Genomic DNA, 25,811 nt, shown 5'->3' with positions numbered 1-25,811 from the left:
TGTGAAACTAGCCTGGGGGGGGGGGGGGGGGGCTGCGGATTGTGCTATGCAGGAGGGACTGAGGACATGAATGTAATAACGCTATTGTGATATTGGGGGGGGGGGGGGGGGTGATGTGAAGGATCATACGATTTGGACCTTCGCTGGAAGAACTTTTTACTGATCCGACCTCCATGAATTGTAATTCAATTCCCCGGTCATAGATCATATACAGTTATACAAGGATGCAAACTTTAAGGCCCAGAAGTTATTACACATACTGAGCTCCATTAAACTACAATGATATGTTGTTTTGAAGCCTCACTGCTGCAATACCGTACATGAATGCCATGCATAAGAAACTCCCCTGTATTGTAATTGTTCAACCGTCATAATGGGGTCCCATCTCAAAACTTCTGCCTCAGAAATTAAATGGTAAAAAAAAGTCCACCTAAACTCTCATATGGTAGGTAATGCAACACAGTAATATTAACCTTGCTATAAACTGGCACTAATAGTGCACCAAGAAGTTCCTGAAACTCACTGGATTTGAAAATTGTCATAACTCATTGATCTAATAGACACCAGAACATGAACATATCTGACCTTTCCCCTCTCTGTATTCCTAAGGAGTGATACTAATCACAGAATCAGTTTTCTTGCGAAAAACATTTTTAAAGTAGATCTGAAAACACACATACCATTTTTCTGTTCTTCTGTCAGCTGTTCTTTAGGAAAATCAACATCAAAAGTGATAATCAGAGAACCTTTAATGTTATTGTTGTCGAAATTTGGCAGGCCTTCTCCCTTTTTCCAAAGTTTTGCTCCAGATTTAGTAATTTTATCACGCATTACGTGAACCTAGAAAGAAAACAAAAAAAATATTGTTGTATGTGGCAGTTTTGTCACTTTTCTGTGAGAGGAAATGAAGTTATGGCTTAAAAATTAAAAACGCATTAAAAATGATTTGATCAACCACCTTACCAGCTTTCTGGTTTCAGCTTCTGTGAACATTAACAGAAAATTTTCTGATGTAATCAGTTAAAGTGGAAGTAAACTTCTGTGTTATACTTGTACCTATAGGCAAGTCTAAAATAAAGCTTACCCATAGGTACTGTAAATATTCCCTATATGTGCACCGTTTAGGAGATTTACTATATATGCAGCTGATGATGTCATCGGCGCATGCGCTGTGAAGGAATGGCCACCCGTGCCATTCCTTCAAAATCCTGGCTCCCTTGCGCATGCACGGGAGTGACGTCATTGTGGCTCTAGCCAGTCACACAGCCGGAGTCTGCAAACCCAGAAGCAAGACGGGTGAAGATGGAAGCGGTCTCAAATGATGACATCGCATCACTGGAATGCGTTGTTTTCAGGTACGTTTCACATATTGTGCTAGTATGCAACGCATACTAGCACATTATAACATTACCTTGCAAGTAAGAAAAAAATAAATAAATAAATAAGTCACCCAATGGTTTACAACCGCTTTAAAGCCAGAACCTGATCTGACCTAAACATTTCCAAGGAGCTGAACTGCAGCTTCTCTTGGTGCCTGCAAGTACCTGTGTTAACAAAACATTAGAATCTAGGTCCAGGTTGTAAAAGTAGCTATAGCCACCAGGGTCATCTTAAGAGCATTATAGGCCCTCGGGCAATGCAGTGCACTGGGGCCCTGCCTACACAATCACCCATGAGAATAAAAATGCAGATTGTCGATAAGGCGATATTTATTGGTACAGCAGTGCCAGGCTAATGACAGCTTCCAAGTTTGACGGCTGGGTCCGGTGAACACACACACGGACGGGAGTCAGACTCAACTGCCCAAGTGGCCTGACAGCAGCGCAGGGCCGACAGGCTCTTGCCACCTGCTAAGTTCAGCAGGGGGATGCACATTGGAGTTGGGACTAATGCTTGGGTGGGGCTGGGTCGCTGGGCAGGTGGGGCCCCCGGGCAACTGCCCAGCATGCCCATTCGGTAAGACAGCCCTGATAACCACAACTTTTCTTGCTCCTTCATAAAGCTGAAAAAGGATAAAAAACCATTTCAAGTTTATAATGCTTCCTTAGACTTCCCCAATCTCCAATCCATGCAACAATGTTGTCGCCAGCAAAACCAACAATTAAGTTTTCTTTAGACTTTATACGTACACGTTCGTTTAAAAACAGACTAAGTAGAAATATCCGTACATACTTTGTGTGTTTTGCATTGGGAAATAGCCAACCATTGAAAGTCACTATTGGTATCATTTCCACAAGGTATTTCCAGAATGGATGCCATTACGTTAAATGGTAAAAAATGTTCATGCAATTCAAGAATCAAAACCACGTTTTGATGCCAAGTGGAACCCATGGTTTGTGTATCGTCTTCCTTCTTCAGACTTTATTATATATTGGGTAATTGCTCTTTTTGGTACCAAAGTTTATTTCTGCCATGGAAAATCTCCATACATATGTATATACGCTATATTGTCAAAAGTATTGGGACACCTTCCTTTACTCGCACATGAACTTTAATGGCATCCCAGTCTTAGTCCATAGGGTTCAATATTGAGTTGGCCCACCCTTTGCAGCTTCAACTCTTCTGGGAAGGCTGTCTACAAAGTTTAGGAGTGTGTCTATGGGAATGTTTGACCATTCTTCCAGGAGCGCATTTGTGAGGTCAGGCACTTATGTGGATGAGAAGGCCTGGCTCGCAGTCTGCGCACCAAAACATTCCAAAGGTGTCTTAATCGGGTTGAGGTCAGGACTCTGTGCAGGACAGTCAAGTTCTTCCACCCCAAATTCACTCATCCATGTCTTTATGGACCTTGTTTGTGCAGTCATGTTGGAACAGGAAGGGACCATCCCAAAACTGTTTGCACAAAGTTGGGAGCATGAATTTGTCCAAAATGTCTTAGTATGCGGACGCCTTAAAAGTTCCCTTTACTGGAACTAAGAGGCCAAAGCAAGCCCAACCCCTGAAAAATAACCCCACACCATAACCCCCCCTCCACCAAATGATATCGACCAGTGCACAAAACAAGGTCCATAAAGACATGGATGAGCGAGTTTGGGGTGGAGGATCTTGACTGTCCTGCACAGAGTCCTGACCTCAACCCGATAAAACATCTTTGGGGTGAATTAGAGCAGAGATTGCCAGCTGGGCCTTCTCTCCAACATCAGTGCCTAACCTCACAAATGCACTTCTAGAAGAATGGTCAAACATTCCCATAGACACACTCCTAAACCTTGCAGACAGGCTTCCCAGAAGAGCTGAAGCTGTTAAAGTTGAAAAGGTTTGCCAACTCAATATTGAACCCTACGGACGAAGACTGGGATGCCCTTAAAGTTCAAGTGCGGGTAAAGGCAGGCGTCCCAATACTTTTGACAATATAGTGTAGATGCACTCTGTCGTACACTGGTATTTTTCTAAAATTTGAAAATGCCTTCTGCAAGTTTCCTTTTTTTGGGGAATATCTTTATTTTTTTTATTTTTTATTATTATTATTCTTTTCATTTTGTTCTTTTATTCTGATACAGTACATCCATAAGATACATTAGAATTGGCTTGCCTAATATTTGTTCTACACAATTTTTGACTGTATCCAATTTACTTTGCCTTTTGGACATGTTTCTTGTACTATTTACAATACAAGTTTATAAACAAAAGAAATAAAAGAAATTTACAAATAAAATAAATTTTTTTATTATAAGGCCCCTTTCACACATAAGTCCGTTTGTCTGTTTTTCATCCATCCGTTGACGGATGAAAAACGGACATCAATGCAGCTCTATGTAAAAACGGATGACAATGGATGATCATCTGTTAACATCCGTTTTCATCCACTTCCGTCAATGTCCGTTTTTTGGAACGGATGTAAACGGACAAACGGTCAGTTTTTCATCCATTTTTGCATTGGTAGTGGATGTAAAAAAAGCAGATGGTGATTGAACTGATGAACTGAACGGAACGTACGTGTGAAAGGAGCCTAACTTGTATGAAAGAGGAAATTAATGCATTTTAGAACAGACTGCAAACAGGCAATGCAATGTCTCTTCTGCGACAAAATACACCTACCTGCCTGCCTGCTCGCAGTCTTCTGTGGCATGTAAACTTTGCTGTACATGCACAGCCGCCACGTGCAACCCCTGTATGCCAGAATGACTAACTACAGTGCATGTGCATCTCACGCCTGCCAATGGGGATGCCCAAAGACTGGCAGTCCGGGAGAAAGATCCTGGTGCCAATGAGGGCTCTGGATTGTTAAAGAGGAGATAAGTAAAGTGCATTTAGTTTCACTTTAAAACATTCTGCTTATTTGTACTGTTTTGTTAAATATATTCAGGGCTTTTTTTTTCCAGGTGGAACTTGGTGGAACTCCGTTCCACCACCTCTGACTCAGGCCTTCTCCTCACCACTACTTGTAAACACAGAAGTCTGGCTTCTGTGTTTACAAGTGACGGCTCCTCTCACAACGGCACACACAGATCTGATCTCCTGAGTGGCTCCAACTGAGCTTCCTTGGGGACAAGGGAGATGCATGTGCCCAGGGTGCAATGACGATGCCTACACCGATACTGGATGATCTTCCTGCAAGTAGGAGAGACAGAGCCACCTACAGTTTACGGGGAGGTACTAGAGCTGGCTGGGTGCTTAATAAAGCAACAAAAGTAAGACATGTGGAAGATGGTGGAGTTTTTAAGGGGGGGAGGGAGATGATGGGAACAGTGGAGGGGAAATTGCATGCAGAGGTCAGAGCTAAAGAGGGGTGAAAGGAGACGTGGATGGGGGATGAAGGGGTAAGCAGCTGTGAAGGAGGGCTGAACTCTGCACTCTGTATGCAGCACACCCTGAACTCCACACTAAGTACAGAGCACACCCCTGAACTCTGCACTCTGTGTGTAACCCCCACCCAAACTCTGCACTTGGTACCTAATGCACTCCTGGTATTTAGTGCCCATTTAAGATCCTCCCACTGTTAGTAAAATGTGACCACACCCAGTTTTTGATGCAATTTGGAAGGTGGGTGGGTGTGTGTGTGTGTGTGGGGAGGAGGGTCGTGGTTGAGTTCCTGCACCTTTTTTCTGAGAAAAAAAGCCCTGAATATATTGCATATTGTCTTCAAACAATAGGTCGATTAGACTGCCGATTTCTAAAGGTTCAGGATCCAAATAACCTTTTAAACTCTGAACTGTCTGAATCACATTATCGATCAGAATTTGTGCGGACTGCTCCCTCAATAGGAGATCATTTAGATAAGGCTAGCATGGGAGCCAATACTTGGTGAACATTCTGGGTGCAGAAGACGGACCTAATAGTAGTTTTCCACTTTTAAAAGGATCAACTGCACTCACATTTACTTTGTAATATCTCTGTTCAATTGGCGCCATCACTTGTTTTGCAATTTTAAGACCTAATAGTAGCACTACAAATTCTGGATGGTCCTAATAGTAGGACCACAGCAAAATGTAGGTAGCGTTGATGTGCTGGAAAGATGGGGGATATGTAAGAACGAATCCTTGGATGTCCACAGAGGCTAGAAAAATTAGCTGATGGAGGGTAGCTATGAAAGACATGGTAGCAGAGCAGCAAGAGACAGTGTGGCAAACAAAACAGTTCTGCTTTAAGACTCAGAGTCATCAATCTGCCATGGGCCCCCCATCCTGTGCACTTGCCACTATTATAAACAGGTGTTGAAGAACCTTTCTTTGAGCTCTATGCACAATGCAAAATCCTGCCAGAAGAAATCGGTCCCAACCCATTCCCGCCACCACACACACAATGCAGGATTTCTGAGCAGGTGAAGATCATCCAGACTTTATTTTTTAGTACACTTAGGGTCCTTTCACACAAGCGCTCGGATCAGATCTGCCTGTCAGTTTTTTAGGCGGATATGATCGGATGCTCCATGCCTCCCTATGGGGCAGGGGATGTCAGCTGGGACATGTCCGCTGACACCCGCATCCGATCCGGTTCGTGAAACTTGGACGGATGGAAACCCTATTTTCCATCCGTCCAGGGGATCGGATGAGAGCAGTCCGCTCTCATCCGATTCCCCCATAGAGATGCATGGGGCTCTGACACCTCCCTCTCCGCACACAGAGCTGAGAGGGAGATGTCACCTTCCTGCTCAGCGGGAATCTGTGTTTACGATCCCCTGCTGAGCAGCACGGATCCGCCTCTGGAGGCGGACCGTGTGAAAGAGCCCTTACTGGAATTTTTATACATGTCAAAAACCATTTGACTTACTTTATGGCCATCTAAATGAGTAATCTCCATTTCAAAACCCACAAGTGCTTCTACTAAAGAAATAGTAACGTTTGTGTATAGGTCATCGCCTCTTCTTTCAAATATAGGATGCCTGTTTAGAAATATAAAAAAAAGTATGTTTATATACATTTTAACAGCCCTACCAATTAGCCCTACTAATTCCGCCCCCAAAATTTTCAATAGTACCAACCAACTTTTTCAGTTAACCATCTTTTTTTTTTTTTTTTTTTAAGATTGAAAATAAGCAGCACAAAAAATACTTCGCAACAGTAGATGGAAATTAAATGTGATCCCGCATCTCTTTAGCTAAAATCACCAGCTTTTATTTAAAAGTCATTCAGGTTACAGACAAAAAAAAAAAAAGCAACGCTGTCAGATGGTATTTATCAACCACGTTCAGATGCGACCAAGAGGGATAAAAAGCAACACTGGTGCCAATTTACTAAAACTGAAGAGTGCAGCTGTGCATTGTAGTCAGCTTTTAACATCAGCTTGTTCGATTAGGCTTGTAAATCACCCCACTGTTACTTTTCTATCCGTCCCATTTCATTGGTCTGCAAATCAAAGGGATGAGTTAAAATCTGCATTGAATGTCGGTTAAAAGGAACCTGACAAGTATTTTTTATTTATTTTAATAAAATTTGCTTTGTTTATCCTCTTAATAACCCTTAGCCCCAATAAACACATCCTTCTACTATTATTTTCCTGCAGATTTGTGTGTTGATTTCTAAAGCCCAGCGCCTGCTCTTAAAGCCATTATAAAGCTCACAGTTGCAGAAGCAGCTGTGAGCTTGATTCAAAACATGTTTATGATGAAATTAAGACTCCGTTCACACTGGGGCTACCTGTCAGGCTACCTGGTCGCCTGACAGGTCGCCTGCCATAGAGAAGCTGTGGACCCGTTCTAATAGGAGCGACAGAAGTCGCTCCGACTTAGAAAAAGGGTCCGGAGCTTCTTTGGGGCGACCTGGAGCGACCGTCATAGACTTCAATGATATGAAGTCCGTGCCGGCCTCTCTGGCAAGTAGCGTTGCCCCAGTGTGAATGGGGTCTTAAAGAGTGCTTTCGTAGAAAAGGGTCTAAAACAGGCCAAATAACAGAATAAAATGTATACTTTTTGTATCTACAGTAACACCATTTCTTTTTAAACGAACACAGGTCAAATAAAAAAAAAAAAAAAAAAACTTTTTTAAATTTATTTTGTGTTTTTTTTTTGGTCTAGGGATTAGAAAAAAAGTCATTTTTGTTAGATGATATCACAAAAAAGAATCATATTTTTGTCCTTAAAAAAAAAAAAAAAAACACACATATATATAATTTTGTTATATTAAGTATTAACAAAGTTATACCTATATCAGAAATGTAAAGGGGATGTACCAGTGTGGGAGGTTAAGAGGTTAAAGTAATCCAATGCCCAGATCATGCACACTAAAGTATTTAGATATTCTGAGTATATTCCTAATCAGTAAAATTACTTTTAAAAAAACCCCCTAATTTGTCTCTGTATCTCTTGCATGCATTACGGTAAAAAAATCTTCTCTGTCCCCCCCCCCCCCATCCTCACCTGAGCTCCCTCTCAATCCAGCGATGGGCCAGACTGCATTGGCTCTCTGGGGACTCTCTCTACTCATCAGCTGAGACGCCAGTGGGAGCCATTGGCTCGTGCTGCTGTCAATCACATCAATGAGGAGAGAGCGGGGGCGGGGCAGAGCTGTGGCTCTGTGTTTGAATGGACAGGCAGAACAACTTCAACCTGCTTGGGTGCCCCTATTGCATGTTGCTTGCTCTGGGGGCACTCGAAAGGGGGTAGGGGCCAGGAGCGCTGGCGGAAAGCCAAGAGGAAGATCAAAACCGCTGCACAGAGAAAGTAAGTATAACATGTTTGTTTTTTGTTTTACCTTTAATATCACTTTAACTGAAATTGAACTGTAGTGTCTTTGCTGTGAATTTATTAAGTTGATAAAAGCAGCTAGAGATCAGGGATGGCTTATTGGAAATAGGCAATTAATTTAATGTCCATAATCTGGGCAGAGGTGCACTTTATTAGTATTTGTGACAGTCGTAAATCTTGGCTTTGTCCTTTCACAGTTGACACCTACTCATCTTAATAGGAAAGGAGCCCTGATTACATTATAACTACATTAGGAGGGGTTTAAAACATTTAAAAACAACCTGTTCTAATTTGAGGACAAGTACTAATTTAAAGTATGGACATCTTTGATGATCTTGGTCCACCACTGATAATCTGGTAATTCTTAGGATATCTGCTAGTTCTCCTTTTTATTTCAGCACAGTAAAGCCTACTTAAACAAAAGTAATTTGTCTCATTCCATCACATATACCAAAATAGGAGAAGAATTTATAATTTTAGGACAAAGGGGACCCTACTCCACAGACATCAAGATCTCCATACATTTTACTGATGAAGGCACAATAGCCTGAAACAGGGGCGTAACTACAGGGGTTGCAACTGCAACCGGGCCCCATGCTCCAGGGGGCCTGTGCCACTCCCCTGTACACATGGATAGAAGGGGCGGCTGGGGCAGCATGTAGAGAAATCACTGTTCTCCTTTTTCCTCCTGTAGCTGCAGTAGGAAAATGGAGGAGATTGGTTCCTCTGTATGCTGCCCCCTCCACTCCTCCTATCCAGTTCACTTGTGTTCTGCTGTCTCTGGGCCCCTGTGTGCTCCCCTGCCCCCCCCCCCCACTCCTTTCCCTCTCCTGCCGGCTGCTGCAGGGGATGTGTCACAACAGAGAACCAGGAAGGGGTCGGTAAATATGTAATTTACCAGCTCCTTCCTTTTCTGAATGGACAGAGTCATAGTCAGTGACATTGTAAAAAAATAAAATAAAATTATAAAAAAATAATACAATTAAAATACCAAAAAATAAAAACTACTGACACCAGTGGGTGAACTTCCAGGATCGCAAGGGTCACACTTGCGACCGGGCCCTGGCATTCCACCACCGTGGGGAGGCCCCAAGATGGCAGGAAGGGGGCCCACTGCAGAACTTGTGAAAGGGTCCTGCAACAAGAGTAAAGCGCCCCAGGATCAGTGGAAAGAGCCCCAGGCTTGAAGGTAAGGGCCACGGCAGGCCAGGGGTCTGGGGGGCCCCTTCATGGTTTCTTGCACTGGGGCCCTGAAAGTTCTAGTTACGCCTCTGGCCTGAAACATCTATTTGCAATTTGAATGGCTGTATATTAGGCTACAGTGTATTTGCACTATACACCAGTGGTTCTAAATGTGCATCTAGACCAGGGGTCTTGAAACTATGGCCCTCCAGTTATTCAGGAACTACAATTCCCATCATGCCTAGTCATGTCTGTGAATGTCAGAGTTTTACAATGCCTCATGGGATGTGTAGTTCCACAACAGCTGGAGGGCTGTAGTTTGAGGATCCCTGATCAGTTATCCAGGAACTACAATTACCATCATGCCTAGTCATGTCTGTGAATGTCAGAGTTTTACAATGCCTCATGGGATGTGTAGTTCCACAACAGCTGGAGGGCCGTAGTTTGAGGATCCCTGATCTAGACAGAGGGGTGATGGCTTTGCCCATTGAATTGAGGAGATATCCTCTTATTTTTGAGATATGTGACAAAATAAGAAAACTGAATACTTTCCATTTTAAGAAGACTTTACTGTGCTACGCACTGATTAGAGTGAAGACTTTTGGATTGCTTTAATCCCTGCCTGCAAGAACCTATATGCTTTTACGGTCTCCTTTTAATTGTTTAACTGTTTAAATGCTTAGCATGTACTTTTGTAAAAATGTAACCATTAACCACTTCAATACTGGGCACATTTACCCACTTTCTGCCCAGGCCAATTTTTAGCTTTCATCGCTGTCACATTTTGAATGACAATTGACTGGTCATGCAACGCTGTACCCAAATAACATTTTTACAATTTTCTTCCCACAAATAAAGCTTTCTTTTGGTGGTATTTAATCATCACTGGTCTTTTTTTTTTTTTTGCTAAAAAAAAATAAAAAAATGAAAGACTGAAAGTTTTGAAAAAAAAATAAATAAAAAAAGTTTTTCTTCATTTCTGTCACAAAATTTTGTATATAAGTAATTTTTCTCCCTCACTGATGAGCACTGATGAGGCAGTGCTTATGGGCACTGATGAGGAGGCACTAATATGCCGCACTGATAGGTGGCACTTATGGGCAATGATAGTCAGAACCGGTAGGCATTACTGACTGGCATCACTGATGGGCACAAAGTGGCATCACAGATGGGCACTCTTGGGGCTGCACTGATAATCAGGGCACTGCTGTTCATTTCCCTTGATTACCTGTACATGTCTCCCCTTCAAAGAAATGCTGCTGATCACCTCTCCACACACTGTCAGTGTGAGGCGAGGAGAGCGGATTACTGACACTTCTGTGTTCACATGTGATCAGCTGTGATTGGACTTCGGTTTCCTGCACCCCCTGCAGATCTAGCTTCGTTTTTCTACAATTGGGCTGTTAATCATCTGAATGCAGTATCTCCTTACTTGAGAACTTTGATTCGAAAACGCAAGTCACCTGGCTCTCCATCAATGTGTGGTTCACCTTAAAAAAAAAAAAAAGTAATCATAATTATTAGTAAAAAGGACAAATGTTAAAAAAAACACAATATAATTAAACATAGTAGTTACCTTCTCCAATGAAAGGGTATTCCATGCCATCACGAACACCTGGCTCAATCTCCACTTCTAAAGTTCTTTCTTCATTTACAAGTCTACAAAACAATTTATAAATATATAGACTGTTGAGCACAGAATTCTTTCAGAAAGATCCAACACCATGTATAAGTATAGGATCCTTATACATATACAGAAATCCATCCTTCTATTACTATTGTTAGGGTTTGTTACGGTTCAGCAACTCTGATCATCTACTTATTGGCACCTCATGCTGCATAGTTGCTTACACATAGACATAATGAAGCTTGAATAAAGCCGGGTACACACTCGTTTCTATTGTGCAACCCAGCAAGTTGCATGAAAAAAAAAAAAAAATCTGTCAACTCCGTTCGGAGCCGCTGTACTAACCATGCAAAGTTAGTCCAGCAATCTCCCTCGCTGAGCTGTTTTGTTCTGACAGGGGGACGGCCCCCCTGCCAGAACTCTCTGATCAGCGCTCTCTGCCATTGGCTGAAAGCGCTGATCGGGAGTTGGTCGGCTGCTGGTTTTACAGCATGCACATCCGACAGACTGACATACACACAGGCAGAATGTTGGCCGTTTTTTTGGAACCGGCAAAGGTCTCCCGACATTATGCCTGTGTGTACGGGGCTTTAGGTGCTGAAATTAGCAGTTTAAGGGTCCTTTCACACGGAACGGAGTCCTTTCTGCTCAGCGGGAGGGAATCGATCCCCCCGATCCCCGCTGAGCAGGCAGATGACAGCTCCGTCTCCGTTCTGTGTGCAGAGACGGAGCGGTCAGATCCCCGCTGTCCTCTATGGGGAGATCGGATAAGAAAGGACCGCCTGTCCGTTCTCATCTGATCGGCCAGCCGGATGGAAAATAGGGTTTCCATCCATCTGGATTTCACAGACAGGATCGGAAGCGGATAGCAGCGGAGATGTCTCTGCTGACATCCACTGCCCCATAGGGATACATGGTGCATCCGATCCGGTTCACCTGAAAAACTGACAGGCGGATCGGATCGCCCGTGTGAAAGGGGCCTTATGATGAACGAGTTGGGATCACAAAGCCCTATGTCATATCAGTTAGTTCAGATAACAAGATGTGTATGACACACTGAATGCAGTGCAATTCAGGCATCAACACATGAGACTGAAATGGCATTCGGTACTCTAGTAACCACAAACAAATCAGAGAAAGAATGAGGAGGGCACTAACAAAGGGGCACTAGCTGATACACTGGTTACACTGATTTAATAGAAAATGTTAGGTAAAAAATGTGATTTTCATATTAACATCATTTCACTCATTATCACTAGGTGTACTTACTTGACGTTTGGACATTCATCACAAACAACTTCTTGAGTCATCTGAAAACGTCCTGGCCCAAGTTGTGTAGTTCTCATTTCTTGCCGGCAATTGCATTTACGTTTTCCCGGTGCTTGTCGTGCTACAGGCTTATTTCTTACAACCTAAGAAAGGGTATTCAAAATTCATGACACATGTAAGCAAACATTTTACAGAGTAGTACATACATATATGTTTAAGTGTAAGTGTTTGCAGTCTCAGAGCAATTAAAGTAAAACAAAATGCAAAACTTTTTAGTGTTGAATAGCGTGGAGAGGGATTACATCACCTGTAAGATTTTTCTGGCGGTCTGTACCCTCGTTTCAGAGATTCACCCTCTCGATTTGTCCCGTTTACCATCATCATAGAAAAGTGATAGTAAAAGAAAATACAAAATTTTGAGTTGTCCCCCAAAAAAGTAATCGAGGCTGAAGGGATTTCCTCTCACTTCCCGATTTGGTTATGGGACAGGAAGCGAAGGTACATCTCCCCAATGGGACACAGGTGGCAAAAACAAATCTGACAGGGGTTAAAACTCTCCCTTATTCTATCCCCCCAAAAAAAAAAAAAAAAAAAATCAAAGTTTTTTTCCTTTTTTTCAAATTTAAAAATGTACACTGTGTTCCAGGTTTGGTCAATTTTGTTTTGCATTGTTCTGTTTATGCCTTGATTTTTGTTTTCGTTTCTGCCTTTGTTGTTTTTGCTTTGACTTTGGTTTCTGTTCAGGTTTTTTGTTTTGTTATAGTTTATTTTCTATTTTTAAAGCGGAGTTCCACCCAGGGGATACTTTTTTTTACTAAAAATACCCCCGGGACAGTCAGGGCTAGTACATTCCACAATGGATAGCCTCTGATCTGTCCCGGGTTGCACTTACCTTTAAGAAGAAATACTTACCTTGACAAAGTATTCTCCAGCGCTGCCATCTCAGGTGTGGGCAGCTTGAAGCCAGCGCGCTCCTCTTCTGCGTCCACTTCCTTCTTCTTGGGTCCCACGATGCACTGCACCGGCCCCGCCGTCACTTCCGGTACGCGCGCGTCATCCCTAGAAGCTGTTTAGAAGGGAATGACGCGCGCGCACCGGAACTGACGTCGGGGCCGGTGCAGGCGCATTGATTACTGGGAGCGATGACGTTCAGCTCCCAGGAATCATTGCAAAAGCCAGGAAGTGACGAATCGCCGTGGCCGCCGAGGGGAGGAAGAAGGAAGTAAGGTAAGTATATTTTCTCTACAAGGTAAGTAAAAAAAAAAAAAAAAAATTGCGATTATCCATTTGTTTTTCAGGTGACCCGGAGCGAGAAGATGGAGGTAAGTATAAATTTAGGGCGGAACTCCACTTTAAAGGCCCCTTTTTCACTGGGTGGATCCGCTCGGCGGACTCCGCTAGCTCAACGGGGATCACTATGTTGATCCCCTCCGAGCAGGTGGATGACAGGTTTGTCTCCGTTCACTGTGCAGAGACGGACCTGTCAGACTCCCGCTCTCCTCTATAGGAAGATCAGATGAAAACGGCATGTCTGTTTTTATCCGATCCGACCAGCTGGACGGATGGCGAACGGATCGCTATCCGTCTGTTTTAAGAGGATCTTGTCGGATCTGCATACAGACATATCACCGCTGACATCCGCCTGTCCATATAGGAGAATGAGTGGCCCGATCAAGTCCGCCTAAAAAACAAACAGGCGTACCCGATCAGTTAGATCGTGTGAAAGGGGCCTTATACTTTTCAGCACAACTGGGATCTCTGTTTTGGCTGTCTGGCCCCTCCTTTCGGCCCCCTCTTTGCCCCCACCAACTTGAGTATCCACACAACACTGAAAAGGATGGTTTTTAATATGTAAATCACAGGCCACTTCTTGACATTTGTTCTTCTAATCTTTGCCACATCCTTGGGTGTTGCAAGTAGTCAATCCTATACGTTTTTACTCTATGGTGTTACATAGATTTGGGTTTATTTTTTTCAGATTCTCAATACCAAGGCTCTTTGAACTGTGCCTAAAGAAGATCATAGGTTTTTAAACACGCTGGACAGTTGGACCCTACCCAACATATACAAGTATTTTTACATGTTCCCTGCTCTTATCGGTTATGGGGGGCTTGTTTGATGTGGATATATATGAAAAAGAGCACCCTTGGCTTTTGTCTGTGGTATGGATTATGCAAGACATTTTTTTAAGGCCTAGGTTTGTTTTAATTGAAGTTTTGTTATATTAATTCAAAGTGTTATTTTTTGGGGTGTCCTTCAAAATCCCTGCCCCCGAATATACTATTTTCCATGTTTGGTCAGTGTACTCTCTGCCCAGGACTGCAGGCCACTTAAATTAACACGGGGAGATCCAATTCTCGAACCCAAATTATCTGATTAATATGACTTGGCAAGAATACCAACCAAGGCTTAGACTTAAGCTGGATACACACTATCCAACTTTTGTGGTTAGATTTCCTTCAGATTTACCTTTTCTATGTAGTGCAAGGGCCTGCCAGATTGCATACAAATTGAAAGTGTTTAGGCTTGACCTCATATTATATGGTTTTGGTAAATCTAAAGGAAAAAGTCTTCAGAAAATCTTATAGTGTGTATGGCCCATTACTCTCTATTGAGAGCACCAAGAAGGTTTTCAGCTTAAAATCACCAAGCTTATGTCTATAGTTAATTAAGCAAACCCGTGGACTAGATAAACCTCCTAAATTTCCTATAGGATCATACCCTGGTGCCATTAATAAGCCACATTACTGGATTATACAAACAGCAACCAGAGGTCTGATAATCAAGTTGTGATCTGCCTCTTCCCATTTTTCTCATCTCCCTTTTGGCCAGGGAGGATTCCATCACACTTCTTAGCCAATAGGAAAGTAAAGGGAGCAATAAGAGGCATGTCACAGTGTGTCCATGGAGCTCTTATTGCAGTTTGTCTAATAGAACTAAGTGACTTTTTGGGTTACTGAGTCACTCTACAAAAGAACTAAGCCTGTGTGCTGGGATTTGAATGTGCTTGGTGTTATAATCCTGCACTTGGGTTTACCAGGACACGTACAATTTTTTGTTAAATTTTGTTTTTTCTTGGTGCCACTATACATTCTAATTTATATTTATATAGATAACCAGCATGATATTTTTCCCTAGCAGATCTGATGCGTTTTCAAAGCGTTCTTTTTTTTTTTTTTTTATACACACACATCTATATATATATATATATATATATATATATATATATATATATATATATATATATATATATATATATATATATAATAATGTTTATAAAGTCCATTGTATACTAGTATGATCATAATCAGCACATAAGCTTTTAATCTATAGCAGCCTCGCTCAACCAAGGGGTCATGGCAACCTGAGGTACTGTGGCAAAATGTCTAAAAATTGCCCCAAATACCCAAAAATTTTTAACAAGCTGACGGGTGGATCAAGCCTCATTTTTTTGATACATAAAGTCACAGGTTGTTATTCTGCAGCATTACATGGTTACATATCAAGGGATGAGGTTCTAAAACGTAGTGGTGATTTATCCACAATAAACCATATTACATAGTTAGCCTGGCTGAAAAAAAAAGACCATTTAGTTCAACCAATAAAAAAAAGGGGAAGAAAATAAAATTACAATCCTATATACACAATCCTATACCGACAGTTGATCCAGAGGAAGGTAAAAAACCCCAGCAAAGCATGATCCAATTTGCTACAGCAGGGGAAAGATCCCAAGAGGCAATCAGATATTCCCTGGATCAACTTTACCTATTAATGTTGGTATCTAATTATATTATGTACATTTAGGAAAGAAATCAGGCTTTTTTTTTTAAAAGCAATCTACTGAGCTGGACATTTCCAGCTCTTGGTGGAGTGTATTCCACATTTTCACAGCTCCAATTGTGAAGAAACCTTTCCGTATTTGGAGATTAATTCTCTTTTCCTCCAAACGTAAAGATTACCCCCTTCTCCTCTGTGATGACCTTAAAGTGAATAACTCAACACCAAATTCACTATATGGACCACTTATGTATTCATTATACAGGTTGATAATACCCCCCCCCCCCCCTTAATCTCCTCTTCTCAAGAGAGGATCAATTCAGTTCCTCTAATATGAGCTCCTACATGCCCTCTTATTAGTTTGGTTCCTCTTCTCTACACTTTCTCCAATTATTCTTTTTGTGATTTGGGCACAAATGCATATTATAGATGAGGTCTTACTAATGATTTGTAAAGGGGAAAAAATCTCTCTTTCTCTCAATACAGCCAGCCCTTATAACAAATAACATTCATTGGTCTATAAGGAGCACATCTGGTGCCTGCACAGCAACCTACTGACACCAACCATGGGACACCATTCCTCCTACTCACACCAACAATGGAGCACTATTCCTGCCACTGACACCAGCGATATGGCACTATACCTCCCACTGACACCAACCATGGGGCACTATCCCTCCCACTGACACCAACCATGGGGGACTATCCCTCCCACTGACACCAACCATGGGGGACTATCCCTCCCACTGACACCAACCATGGGGGACTATCCCTCCCACTGACACCAACCATGGGGGACTATCCCTCCCACTGACACCAACCATGGGGGACTATCCCTCCCACTGACACCAACCATGGGGCACTATCCCTCCCACTGACACCAACCATGGGGCACGATTCCTCCCACTGACACCAACCATGGGGCACGATTCCTCCCACTGACACCAACCATGGGGCACGATTCCTCCCACTGATACCAACCATGGGGCACGATTTCTCCCACTGACACCAACGATGGGGCACTATTCCTCCCACTGACAGCAATGACGGGGCACTATTCCTCCCACTGACACCAGCAATGGGGCACTATTTCTCCCACTGACACCTACAATGGGGCACTATGCCTCCCGCTGACACCTACAATGGGGCACTATGCCTCCCGCTGACACCAATAATGGGGCACTATGCCTCCCGCTGACACCAATAATGGGGCAATATGCCTCCCGCTGACACCAATAATGGGGCACTATGCCTCCCGCTGACACCAATAATGGGGCACTATGCCTCCCGCTGACACCAATGATGGGGCACTATGCCTCCCGCTGACACCAATGATGGGGCACTATGCCTCCCGCTGACACCAATGATGGGGCACTATGCCTCCCGCTGACACCAATGATGGGGCACTATGCCTCCCGCTGACACCAATGATGGGGCACTATGCCTCCCGCTGACACCAATGATGGGGCACTATGCCTCCCGCTGACACCAATGATGGGGCACTATGCCTCCTGCTGACATTAATGATTCACTGTTTACTCCCATGGATGCCAGTACAATTTCTACCTACAATGGCCACAGTCTTGCCCCCCTTAAGTCTGAAGGACAGTAAACTGGCGCTTTGGTTAGAATGTTTGGAGACCCTTGGTCCAGGGTATGAACACTTCTCTGTGTAATGCACAGCTAACTCTTTCCCCTAAGTTATAACCTTTTGTAAATATTGCACAATGTACCTCTACAAAATTTCCAGAGTATACTTCTTCCAGTGTCACTTCAAGATCGATGATTATATCGCTGCCCCGTGGAACATTTCGGTCCGGTTGACGTGGATTGCTACTAAACATGAATCCAAAGTCTCCAAAGAAGCTAACAAAGAAAAGTTGTTGTTATCTTACAGTAATGGTGTTGCAGCATACACATTTTTCCTTAATGAAAGCAGGAATACAATATAGCACTGGCATTTGTGATGTGTGCAGGGGAAAGTACTCACTGAGCGTCAAACCTGACTAACACAGTCTTCCAGGATCAGCACTACCTTCCTAAAAAAAAAAAAAAAAAAAAAACCCATTCACTCATACAGTGAGAAGGGCCATGAAAATCATTCAATAAAGTGGAAAACCCAAAACCAAAAATGTATTATTTTGCAGCTTACCAATTATTAGATGTGGTGCCTGCATTTGTTTCCTTTTTTGATATTTTTCCCCTGGTTTTCACCTAATGAGCTGGCCAGAGAGTAAATATATATGGGGGGGTTTGATAGATGCGTTATCTATCTATCTATATCTCTCCATCTATACACACACACACACACACACACACACACACACACAATATATTTATTTATTTATATACACACACACACACACACACACACACACTTGTTACTTTTGCACGGTCATTTATTTTTTAAGAGCTAATGTACACTTTTCTGTTAACTGTAGGAAACAAAGTTTGAGCCTGCGATGACCCTCACTGCCTGATGAAAACCAACCACCTACCTTCCAGTTTGATCAAAGAATAGACATTTGTGGTCAGAACCAGTTTAAACCCAACAACTGTCATGGCGAACAGCTGCTGGTTCCCATTTTGTGTCAGTCACATGATTTTAATGCCCATTTAACTATTAACCACTTTACCACCGGAGGATTTTGCTGTCCTACGTCCAGGCCACTTTTTGCGATTAGGCACTGTGCGAATTTAACTGACAATTGCGCGGTCATGCAACGCCGTACCCAAAGAAAATTTACGTCCCTTTTTTCCCACAAACAGAGCTTTCTTTTGGTGGTATTTGATCACCTGTGCGATTTTTATTTTTTGCGATATTAATAAAAAAATGCGACAATTTTGAAAAAATAACAATATTTTTCTACTTTGACAGTTAAAAAATATCCAATATATTCAATTTTTGTCATATTTAGGCCAAAATGTATTTAGCTACATGTCTTTGACAACCGCTTTAAGACCAGAAGATTTTACCTCATTCCTGACCAGGCTATATTTTGCGATTCGGCACTGCGTTATTTTAACGGACAATTGCGCGGTCGTGCGATGCTATACCCAAATTAAATTGATGTCCTTTTTTTCCCCACAAACAGAGCTTTCTTTTGGTGGCATTTGATCACCTGCGCAATTTTTACTTTTTGCGCTATAAACAAAAAATAGCGACAATTTTGAAAAAATAACAATATTTTTCACATTTTTTTTTTATATGAAATTCCCCCCCCAAAAAAATGTAAAACATTTTTAACATTATAGGCCAATTTGTTTTCTGCTACATATTTTTGGTAAAGAAAAAAAAAAAAAAAAAAAAAAAAAAAAAAAAAAAAAAAAAAATCGCAATAAACGTATTTTGATTGGTTTGCACAAAAGTGAATTGCAGCTACTAACTACGGGAAATTTATGTCATTTTTATTGTTTAACTAGTAATGGCGGCGATCTGCGATTTTTTTGCGGGACTGCGACATTGCGGCGGACAGATCGGACCCTTGACTGACATTTTTGACACTTTTGGGGGGTACCAGTGACATTACTACAGTAATCAGTGCTATAGATATGCACTGTTACTGTAAAAATGACACTGGCAGGGAAGGGGTTAACTTTTATTGGTGATCCAGGGGTTATTGTATGTCTGGTGCTTACTAACGTGTGTGGGGGGAGGGGACTATGTGACACAGGCACAGATCGCAGGTTCAGCTATGCTGAATCCTGCAATCTGTCCCTGCCTGTCACTTAGTAGATCCGCCCGCTTTGTTTACACAAGCGGGCGGATCTCCACACTCGATCCCCGACGATCGGGGAAGAGCGGCGGTGATCACCGCCGCTCCTCCCCTGGCCCGACTCCCGCTGTGACTCCGCCCAAAAGGGGAGGAGTCCAGTGACGTAGGTCTACGTCGCTGGACGATAACTAACCACTTTGCCGCAGTAGGCTCAACGTGAGCGGTCGGCAAGTGGTTAACTTACCATAAGACGATATGGACACTGATTGGATTGATTATACGATCGCACCTAGATTACAACCTAGAACATGCCTATGTCTTATGCATATTCATTACTAAAAATTAGTTAGCCTAATGCTTGTTAGCTAGACGTGATACTTCTGCTTTTGCCCAGTTCACACAAACTGAACTTCTGTAAAACGGTTTCCTCCCACTGCAGTGAATAAATGCATCTTTTCTTTCATGAATTTGGACTCACTATCTCATCTTAAAAGGTCTTTTATGAAGACTCCCTAACCGGCATTAACTCCAGTAACACACCTCATGTATTAGTAAGAGACAACTCTGGATGAATGAGCACATGAGGCACAGCAGCATTGTTAAATGCATTAGCAGATTTAGTTACACTAATTGAAGCCAAACTCCAGCTCACACTTTATAATCAATTACAGAAAAAAAAAAAAAATATGATATATCCTTTTGGCGAAAAAGGTTTTGCCTGAATAAATAAAAGCTGATCATTGGGGGGGGGGGGGGGGGGGAGACTTATAAAATATGTGTATAGGTTTGTGTGGGGCAGTCCACTAACCAACCCAAACAGTTGCTTTTTAAACACGTACAGGGTTACTAAAACCAGGACCCTGCATGCACTATATATGGTCTACCACAGTACACAGAACATGGAAATGCAATTATTTTAGTAAAAGTAAACTGCTAAATATCTTTTCTTATCAGCAATATATAGCAGTCATGTGACTTCTATCAGTGCCTGGTAAAACTTGCAGGAGGAGTTTTCATACTTCATTGGCTGTCCTACCAGGATGCAGGACCCCTGACCCTCTGTCTGGACAGTGCTGATTGGCCCTGTGCTGATCACATGCTCTCTCCCAAGAAAAACAAAAAACAAACAAACACACTCTAGCAATACACACCAAACTGAGCATGTGCAGCCTGACTCCAGTAACTCTTATCCGGACAGGTCATACGAGTACACCCCTAAGTGAAAATGTCCTATTTGGGCCCAAAGTGCCAATATTTTGTGTGGCCACCATTCATTTCCAGCACTGCCTTAACCCTCTTGGGCATGGAGTTCACCAAAGCTTCACAGGTTGCAAATGGAGTCCTCTTCCATTCCTCCATGATGACATCATTGAGCTTGTTGATGTTACAGACCTTGCGCTCCTCCACATTCCGTTTAAGGATACCCCACAGATGCTCAATAGGGGTTAGGTCTGGAGACATTCTTGGCCAGTCCATCACCTTTACCCTCGGCTTCTTTAGCAAGACAGTGGCCGTCTTGGAGGTGTGTTTGGGGTCGTTATGTTGGAATACTGCTCTGCGGCCCAGTCTCCAAAGGGAGGGGATCATGCTCTGCTTCAGTATGTCACAGTACATGTTGGCATTCATGGTTCGCTCAATGAACTGTAGCTCCAGAGTGTCGGCAGCACTCAAGTAGCCCCAGACCATGACACTCCCATCACCATGCTTGACTGTAGGCAAGACACACTTGTCTTTGTACTATCTGAACCAAATACCTTTATCTTGGTCTCATTAGACCACAGGATATAGTTCTAGTAATCTATGTCCTTAGTCTGCTTGTCTTCAGCAAACTGTTTGTGGGCTTTCTTGTGCATCATCTGTAGAAGAGGCTTCCTTCTGGGATGACAGCCATGCAGCCCAATTTGATGCAGTGTGCTGCGTATGGTCTGAGCACTGACAGGCTGACCCCACCCCTTCAATCTCTGCAGCAATGTTGGCAGGACTCATACGTCTATTTCCCAAAGACAATCTCTGGATAGGACGCTGAGCATGTGCACTCAACTTCTTTGGTCGACCATGGCGAGGCCTGTTCCGAGTGGAACCTATCCTGTTAAACTGCTGTATGATCTTGGCCACCGTGCTGCAGCTCAGTTTCAGGGTCTTGGCAATCTTCTTGTAGCCTAGGCCATCTTTATATAGCACAACAATTATTATTTTTTTTTCAGATCCTCAGAGTTCTTTGCCATTAGGTGCAATGTTAAACTTCCAGTGACCAGTATGAGAGAGTGAGAGCGATAACACCAAATTTAACACACCTGCTCCCCATTCACACCTGAGACCTTGTAACACTAACAAGTCACATGACACTGGGGAGGGAAAATGGCTAATTGGGCCCAATTTGGACATTTTGACTTAGGGGTGTACTCAATTTTGTTGCCAGCGGTTTAGATATTAATGGCTGTGTGTTGAGTTATTTTGAGGGGACAGCAAATTTACACTGTTATACAAGCTATATACACTGATCTTAGTTCTGTTAGTTCTGGGAACTGCCATTTTGCCTCTACCTCATTGGGACTGTATAAGGATCTAGTGTAAATTCAGCTAATATGGCTAATAAAATAGAACTAAAGGCAAAGTTATAATATAGAGTGGTGAGGAGTTCTAACCTCTGCCAGGTATTTACTACTGTCTTTGAGGCCCTGTTAGGAACATTCTGTCACTCTAATTGTCCTGATCACCAATGTTACTGGTAATGAATGTGAAGGTAAATCCAAAATTGTGAGTTGCCACCAGGACATGAATTGAGGGGAGATCTTCCACTGGGGCTATTGTTCCTGTGATCCCATCACATTATCCCCTTACCCTTACTATCCCCCCTACAGGTCAGACAGTGAATGGCAAAAAACAGGGAGCGGTTTTAACCCTTCCCTACTCTATTCAAAATTAAAAAACAAAAATAAAAATTGCCTTTAGTTTTACTTGAAGTTTAAATGAGGTCAAATCATGTTATATAGATCGACTTACTGTGAGAATATATCACCATGAGAACTCTGATGGCCATCTTTAAGTCCTTCTTCTCCATATGCATCATACTGCTTTCTCTTTTCTTCATCAGAAAGTACCTAAAATATATTTAGAATAATTATGTCTATTGATACAATATTTTATACATGTATCTTTATAGGCGGCAGGTTTTTAAACTTGTTAATCGGAGTACCCAGTACGAAAATATTGTACTGAGATACAGAAAGAGAATTCCCAAAAGACATAAAATCCATACAAAGAGAAATAAGAATGACTGTATGATATAAAACAAAAAAGTTCTCCAAGTTTTCTCAGTTGTAAAAAAGAAAAGTGAGAAAGCCAACATATTATAAAAAAATAAAAAAAAATAGAATTCGAAACTAAGAATAGATTCCTCAGAGTAATTCTAATTATAGTACTATGACTTGTTATCACCTCTTGCAGCCCTTGTACAAGCAGAGCTGTTTGCAATTTTCTCTGCCCCTGCCTTGCACAAGTTCTAGTTTCCAGTGTGCGTCTGTGTGGTCAGGCATTGAGATAGTGATCATAGAGAGCCATTATGTTTTTAGGTCTTGCAGTAAATAAATGGAGCCTGGCAAAAAATTATTTTCAGTTCAAGGCCTCTTGCACACTGGACGTTTTTACAGCTGCTTCTAGAGGCGTCTGATGTTTATTTTTCCTACTTCAAAATTTCCTGCATGTTAGCCTGTGTGCGCGGTCCGCTCCGGCATCCCCAGCCAGTACGCCTGCGCCCGACCTAGCCTGCTCTGCCGTCACTACCGCGCATGCGCGGGTGGATCCAACCAGGAGGCCGGTGCAAGATGGGGGAAAATCCGGCTGATGAGGGGGCGAGAGTGAGCTGCCGGCGGCATGCGCTCGCCCCCTAGCTGCAGGCTCGCGACGGACGTAGAGCTACGTCGGTTCGCACAGGAGGGGATGCCTGCCGCAGTAAAACTGCGGCGGCAGTCGGGAAGTAGTTAATATTACTAAATTACATTAGCACTATTTGTGTATTTGTTAGATTCAGTCATAGAGCTGTGGTTTCTTATTCTGTGATGCAAGTGGATAAAGCCTTTGCACTTGCATTATTAAACACTTCCAGTGCCTTGCAAAAGTATTTGGCCCCCTTGAACTTTTCAACCTTTTGCCACATTTCAGGCTTCAAACATAAAGATATAAAACTAATTTTTTGTGAAGAACCAACAACAAGTGGGACACAATCATGAATTTGATATTTCAAACTTTAACAAATAAAAAACGGAAAAATTGGGCGTGCAAAATTATTCAGCCCCTTTACTTTCAGTGCAGCAAACTGCAGAAGTTCAGTGAGGATCTCTGAATGATCCAATATAGATATTTTTCCTTCACTGGCCTGACTTTTTATGGTGTCTATGGTGTTCCATGTTATGGTGCAGGAGTGCTAATCATAGCTGTCCAGGTACTGTTCCACAGTTCAATGTGACAGTCCTCCTAGGGTATGTACAGTGCTACAGATTGCACCCATCATTGACCGCTTCATTTATAAAGGACCCGGAACAGAGTGAGGTCACATGATGCAGAGCCATAATCCAGAAACATTGTTCTTACACCGTTTAGGGCAGGGATAAGCAAACTGTGGCCCTCCAGCTGTTGCAAAACTACAAGTCCCATCATGCCGCTGCCTCTGGGTGTCATGCTTGTGGCTGTCAGTTTTGCTATCCTTCATGGGACTTGTAGTTCTGCAACATCTGGAGGGCCACAGTTTGCATATCCCTGGTTTAGGGTATATGTGCTAAGCAGCAAGCACCTAGGCAAGGAAAACACTGACCACTGGACTATGGGACCACTAAGTATCACAGGAATGCAGATTGGGCTCAAAGCTTTTAACAAACCCTCTGCTAAGGTGTGAATGTAGGTTTATAGTATGGAGGAAACCTATATATTCGCGACCTGATGCTAACATTACATCAGAAAACCAGTTTATACTATTCATTAGTCCAGTGGTCTCCCTACTGTGGCCGTTTGCTAACTTTTATCCAGCCTTTGGAGCACTGACTAACTCCAACCACGGGGCACAAAGTACTGAAAATGCTAACTGAAAGGCTGAAAAAATATTTAATAAAAATGTCAAAGTAATGCTGACCCAGAAAACAACTCCCAATGGACATATAATGTTTAAACCAACATCCAAAAAATTAGGATTTTTGTACTCACCATAAAATCCTTTTCTCTGAGTTCATTGACAGACACAGCACCCACACCTCTAAGGAGTTTTTTATGCTTCTGTTACTGCTTGTTACAAAACTGAGTATCTCTAAGCCGAGAGGGGGATTATGCTAGCTGAGGACAACCCACCAGGCGTAGCCAAGCTTTTGTGTTGTCTGCCTAGTCCTACTCCTGTAGAGGGCAGCATAACCCTGTGGTGAAGAATATAGAGCTGTGTCTGTCAATGAACTCAGAGAAAAGGATTTTACCGTGAGTACAAAAATCCTATTTCTCTTCCGTTCATTGACAGATACAGCTCCATATTCTTCACCATAGGGATGTCCCAATGCAGTGCCAAACAAGAGGGGTGGGCATAACAAACCCAAGGCTAAACACAAGTCAATCCAGGTAATGGTAGCTCAACTAGCACAGGAGCCCAACCTGAAATAAACTCAAAAGAGTGGAAAAAAAACCCAGACCCTCTAAATCACAGCCCTCAAAACGTTTGCGGCCGAAAGGAGGCAGCAGCAGATGCCACAACATCCACTATGTAAAACTTGGAAAAAGTATGCACCAACGACCAAGTGGCCACCGTGCACACCTGCGCCACTGACACCTGATCACAGAAGGCCCAAGAAGAACTAAGTGCCCTAGTAGAATGTGCCGTCACAGGGAAGGGAGAACCCGACCTGTAAGTGAAGTAGCACGGGTCACCATCAGTCTGATCAATCTGGAAATGGTAGCAGAGGAAGCAGGAGCCCCTTCCGCGGCCTGTCCATACTCCCAAAGAACGAGTCTGACCTCCAAAGGGACTACTATCAAATAGATCCTAATAGCTTAAACATACAGGAGTATACAAGGCAAAATACCATGGATTGCGCCAGCCGGGGACACAAGGACGGCAGCACAATGTCCTCATTTAAATTTAAAT

At 42.7% G+C, this 25,811-nt stretch overlaps 1 protein-coding gene across 1 annotated transcript in view; it reads right to left on the bottom strand.

Moving 5' to 3' along the window:
- Positions 1–25,811, bottom strand: part of LOC309562353 (dnaJ homolog subfamily B member 11-like) — a 57,866-nt gene that overhangs the window by 4,896 nt on the left and 27,159 nt on the right. Inside the window, exons 3-9 of the mRNA XM_082266507.1 lie at positions 22,697–22,794; positions 17,711–17,843; positions 12,201–12,343; positions 10,881–10,963; positions 10,737–10,794; positions 6,211–6,322; positions 681–840 (exon numbers count right to left, since the gene is read on the bottom strand). Coding sequence (XP_082122633.1) covers positions 681–840; positions 6,211–6,322; positions 10,737–10,794; positions 10,881–10,963; positions 12,201–12,343; positions 17,711–17,843; positions 22,697–22,794 — 787 coding nt within the window. The remainder of the gene's footprint in view (positions 1–680; positions 841–6,210; positions 6,323–10,736; positions 10,795–10,880; positions 10,964–12,200; positions 12,344–17,710; positions 17,844–22,696; positions 22,795–25,811) is intronic.

This window comes from Pelophylax lessonae, assembly GCF_965119305.1.
Source record: "Pelophylax lessonae genome assembly, chromosome: 8".
Taxonomy (NCBI): domain Eukaryota; kingdom Metazoa; phylum Chordata; class Amphibia; order Anura; family Ranidae; genus Pelophylax; species Pelophylax lessonae.
The sequence above is the reverse complement of the archived record's forward strand: the minus strand, read 5'-3'. Positions and strand labels throughout refer to the sequence as shown.